The sequence below is a fragment of the Penaeus chinensis genome, chromosome 11 (assembly GCF_019202785.1).
Source record: "Penaeus chinensis breed Huanghai No. 1 chromosome 11, ASM1920278v2, whole genome shotgun sequence".
In the NCBI taxonomy this organism is placed as follows: Eukaryota; Metazoa; Arthropoda; class Malacostraca; order Decapoda; family Penaeidae; genus Penaeus; species Penaeus chinensis.
The window spans coordinates 41,394,068-41,398,768 of record NC_061829.1 but is presented as its reverse complement, the minus strand read 5'-3'; the positions used below and the strand labels follow the sequence as shown (position 1 = coordinate 41,398,768).

General features: G+C 43.0%; 2 protein-coding genes across 2 annotated transcripts in view; both read right to left on the bottom strand.

Annotated features, from left to right (window-relative positions):
- Positions 1-412: 412 nt before the first annotated feature.
- LOC125030485 (glycoprotein-N-acetylgalactosamine 3-beta-galactosyltransferase 1-like) lies at positions 413-1,544 on the bottom strand. The gene is made up of 3 exons (XM_047620527.1): positions 1,438-1,544; positions 978-1,120; positions 413-436 (listed from the first exon to the last, which is right to left on the bottom strand). The coding sequence occupies exons 1-3, from the start codon at positions 1,532-1,534 to the stop codon at positions 413-415; spliced, it is 264 nt and encodes an 87-aa protein (XP_047476483.1). The 5' UTR covers positions 1,535-1,544.
- Positions 1,545-1,911: 367 nt separating this feature from the next.
- LOC125030484 (glycoprotein-N-acetylgalactosamine 3-beta-galactosyltransferase 1-like) overlaps positions 1,912-4,701 on the bottom strand; it is a 10,686-nt gene continuing 7,896 nt past the window's right edge. Inside the window, exons 4-6 of the mRNA XM_047620526.1 lie at positions 2,641-2,779; positions 2,249-2,359; positions 1,912-1,981 (exon numbers count right to left, since the gene is read on the bottom strand). Coding sequence (XP_047476482.1) covers positions 1,912-1,981; positions 2,249-2,359; positions 2,641-2,779 — 320 coding nt within the window. The remainder of the gene's footprint in view (positions 1,982-2,248; positions 2,360-2,640; positions 2,780-4,701) is intronic.

The window sequence follows — 4,701 nt, the reverse complement described above, 5'->3', positions numbered from 1 at the left end:
CCCGCGCAGGGGTTAATAAAAAATGAAATGGATGATAAAAAATAATAAAAAATAAAATAATATAAAAAATAAAAAAATAAAAAAAATCATAAAAATAAAAAAAAAAATAAAATAAAAAAAATAAAAAAAAAAACAATAATAATAAAATCTACCACACAAATGTTAAAGAGAAAATAACATTTTAAAACACCTAAAAAAAAAATAACGAAAAATATAAGATTAATTTTATGAATGAGAGATGATAACGACAATAAAAAAATCTAATAAAATATGGTTTATGACAAATAATAAGCAAAATATTTGCTTTACTTTTCAATAAAACAAACTAATGCAACAATGATATACAATCTCTTAGCCCAAAAAATTTGCCGTAACTTTGTGTGCTTACTACGATAATGATAATGGTAATAGTTCAGTATTTGGAGACAAATTGCAACTGTGTATATTACTTCCAAAATATAAAAACATGCAAAAATTTTTCTAACGTGACACCCCAAATAATATTTTCGAGAATATATTTAATCGGGTTATCGTATTCTTCCGAAAATGTACAAACTGCTGTAAATTACATTACATATAGTTGAAACCACCCTCATTTCCTTATCCTAATTATCATGTTATTATTATCAAGACATATTTTTCATCTATCTAATTACATCTTCAATATCTCGCATACACTCACTCACCTATCTACCTTCACTTGCTCCACCATCTACTCACCAAGTCAACTGAAAAATTAACTGTTAACTTACTAAAAACTATCCACAAACGACCATGCACTCACTCACCCATGCTGATCCACTTTGTTCCTCAAATACCCATCACCCAGTTACCCATTTCGCCCATTTATAAGTCATCTGCCTTATCTCACTCAACCAACCTCTCTTATCACCCATATCCACTCAGTCTCGTCCACCTACCCACACAAATTCTTAAGAAAATAACCACTCATTCGCTAGCCTTACCCATTTACTCACCTGGGAAATAGGGTAGTACGAATGCTTTGTCCTGTCAAGTGGTCTGCTTAGAACCGTTGCTGGATGCCTTTGCCAGAATCGGCCCTGTCCAAGATGGTCTCGAGTGTCGCCCATCTGAATGCCCACTCTTTGTAGACAGTTGCCTGCGGAGATGGAACTTATTCTATGTAAATATTCGTCTGTTTCTTGTCATACCTGGTATGTTATTTACGAAATTGGAAGCCGAGATATGGAGTTTGATTATGGTATCGATATGTCTTCGTTCTTATATCTATTTTGCTTGATTCTGATGTTCATTTGCTCTTTCTGAACAGGATCCCTTGGGAGATGGAGTGAACAACACGGAAATTAGACTATGACCATCCCCATTATGAAACGATATCAATAACAACAATAGCAACAACAGTAACACAAACAAGGACAACGACAACAACAACAAACAGACCACACAAACACTCACCCATGCCCACATCCTCTCCCTTCGACCTCTCCGGCTTGCAGATCGCATGGTTTGGAATCGCCAGCTCTACGAATCGCCGAACGGCCTCCCTTCCCATCACGTGACCTGCTCCTGTAGCAAGTTTGAATATATATATATATTTTTTTTTATCGAGTATCTTATGTAGTCTGTGATCTGTCTTTCTGGATATTCGTGATGTCTTTTGTGGTTTGTTTGTTTGTTTTGGAATTTGATTTTGATTTTTTTTTCCTTTCTTTCAAAAGATAAGCAGTTCCACAGTGCATCCATTTTGAGGAAAGTGCGAATTGGCAACTCAACCCCCGACTCTGCATCACTCCGAATCAAGTTTCTTTTATTATTCTAATCAGCTGACATTTAATGTTCATGGTGACAGATGTTTGGTTATTTCTAAAAAATGCGTAGGGAAATTTCCCATTGCTTTACGCCACTTTATCATTTATTTTCAATTTTCTCTCAAAAGATAATTGGCGAATCGGAAATCTCCAGAGGCAGGGGTGAGTTGCCAGATGGTCCTTTTCTGATACTGGACAGAATAAACGTAAAATGTTAAATATAAAATACGGAATGCATACGCTATAGCATTCTTGGTAAATAATGACTGTCTAATTTTATATTACTTGACTAGGGAAATTAATTGTACTGAAATCCATGCAAAAGGATTTATACAAAAATGAAGATTTGAAATGTCCTTACTATATACTTACCATGTACTCACTATATATGCATTTACAATGTATCTAATATGTATGTACTTACTTTGTATTTACAATGTAGTTACGATATTAGTTACTTGCCTCCTGTATTGTATCCTCCATATACTTTGTAGTGTTGACCAAAGTACAGTGGGTCGTTGGTGTCGTAATCTTGCAACACATAACGTAAATTATCCACCAACACATATCTGCAAGATAACCATGGGGTTTACATAAATACATACACACACACACACATACACACACACACACACACACACACACACACACACACACACACAGACACACACACACACACACACACACACACACACACATATATGTATATATATATATATATATATATATATTTGTATATATATACATCTACATATATATTTGTGTGTGTGTGTGTCTGTGTCTGTGTGGTTGTTTATGTACGTGCGTCGTGAGGGTGTGTATGTGTGTGCCCACATGTCTAGCAACTTACGTGTCACTATCCGCCTTCAGGAACCAATCGAAATCCTGGAGGTGGTTCTCGTAGATGTACTTGAGGGCGCTCCTTGTCTTGTTCCACAGCTTGGTGTATCCCTCGCGGCTGCCGACGTCCACGGCGCCAACGGACGGATCTGAGGAAGTGGGTGAGTCGGGGTTCAAGTTGCTTTTTCGGCTTATTCTTCATCTCATTCTTATTATTTTTTTTTTTTCTTATTAATCTTTTTCTTATTATTTTTATTTTTATTTTTCTTCCTCTCAAGTTTTTTTTTCTTCACTTATTTCTTTCCTTTTCGTTTTTATTTTTCTTCCTTGTTTTTCGCCTTTTTCTTCTTTTTCTTTTTTCTACTCTTTTTTTCTTTTCTTCTTCTTTAGTTCACTTTTTTCCCTTTTCGTTTTTCATCTTCCTTTTTTCTTACCTGGACTGATATCTACGAGCCTAATATTTATCTTATTAATGGTCTATCTTTTTTCTGTCCTTTTAAAATTGATTTATCTATTTATCTATTTTTCTTTTTCTTTTTTTTTACCGTGGACTGATATTTGAGAGCTTCATACATACTAAGATGAAAATATTGATAATGATGATAAAGATGATGATGACATTCGTGATGATGTTGATGATGGCAATAAGAATTATATGATAAATAATTTAATTAAGCAGTAATGATGATAATGATGATATAAGGGTACTGTTATAAATGTTTATGATAATACTAATAATCTGATTATTATATAAATATCTCTAATTGTGTGTGTGTATATATATATATATATATATATATATATATATATATATATATGTATATATATTTATTTTTCAATATGCCTTCCTCTCTCCTTCCTTCTTCCCTCAATCCCTCCCTCCCTCTCCGTCTCTACCTCCCTCCCTCTCCGTCCCTCCCTCCCTCCCTCCCTCTCCGTCCTTCCCTCCCTCCCTCCTTCCTTCCTTTCTCCCTCAATGCCTCCCATCCTCCATCCCTTCTTTTCGCCCTCCCTCTCCCTCCCTTTCCCTCCCTCTCCCTCCCCCCACCTCCCTCTCCTTCCCTCCATTCCTTCTTCTCGCCCTCACTCTCCCTCCCCCTCTCCCTCCCCCCACCTCCCTCTCCCTCCCTCTCCCTCCTTCTCTCCCTCCCCCACCTCCCTCTCCCTCTCCCCACCTCCCTCTCCCTCCCCCTCCTCCCTCTCCCTCCCCCCACCTCCCTCTCCCTCCCCCACCTCCCTCTCCCTCCCCCCACCTCCCTTTCCCTCCCCCACCTCCCTCTCCCTCCCCCCACCTCCCTCTCCCTCCCCCACCTCCCTCTCCCTCCCCCCACCTCCCTCTCCCTCCCTCTCCCTCCCCCCACCTCCCTCTCCCTCCCTCTCCCTCCCCCCACCTCCCTCTCACTCCCCCCACCTCCCTCTCCCTCCCTCTTTCCCTCCCCCACCTCCCTCTCCCTCCCCCCACCTCCCTCTCCCTCCCTCTCCCTCCCTCTCTCCCTCCCCCACCTCCCTCTCCCTCCCTCTCCCTCCCCCCACCTCCCTCTTCCTCCCCCCCCCTCCCTCTCCCTCCCCCCACCTCCCTCTCCCTCTCCCTCCCCCCACCTCCCTCTCCCTCCCCCACCTCCCTCTCCCTCCCCCCACCTCCCTCTCCCTCCCTCTCCCTCCCCCCACCTCCCTCTCACTCCCCCCACCTCCCTCTCCCTCCCTCTTTCCCTCCCCCACCTCCCTCTCCCTCCCCCCACCTCCCTCTCCCTCCCCCAACCTCCCTCTCCCTCCCTCTCCCTCCCTCTCTCCCTCCCCCACCTCCCTGTCCCTCCCTCTCCCTCCCCCCACCTCCCTCTTCCTCCCCCCACCTCCCTCTCCCTCCCCCACCTCCCTCTCCCCCCACCTCCCTCTCCCTCCCTCTCCCTCCCCCCACCTCCCTCTCCCTCCCCCCACATCACTCTCCCTCCCTCTCCCACCCTCTCCCTCCCCCACCTCCCTCTCCCTCCCTCTCCATCCCCCCACCTCCCTCTCCCTCCCCCACCTCCCTCTCCCTCCCTCTCCCTCCCCCACCTCCCTCTCCCTCCCTCTC

What these genes read in the sequence shown, in the direction of transcription:
- LOC125030485 (XM_047620527.1), bottom strand. Translation starts at nt 1,534, where the DNA reads ATGGGAAGGGAGGCCGTTCGGCGATTCGTAGAGCTGGCGATTCCAAAC. An exon ending in GGGAGAGGATGTGGGCATGG is followed by an intron (nt 1,121 to 1,437) that starts GTGAGTGTTTGT and finishes CCATCTCCGCAG; the next exon opens with GCAACTGTCTACAAAGAGTG. An exon ending in CGTACTACCCTATTTCCCAG is followed by an intron (nt 437 to 977) that starts GTGAGTAAATGG and finishes TAATATACACAG; the next exon opens with TTGCAATTTGTCTCCAAATA.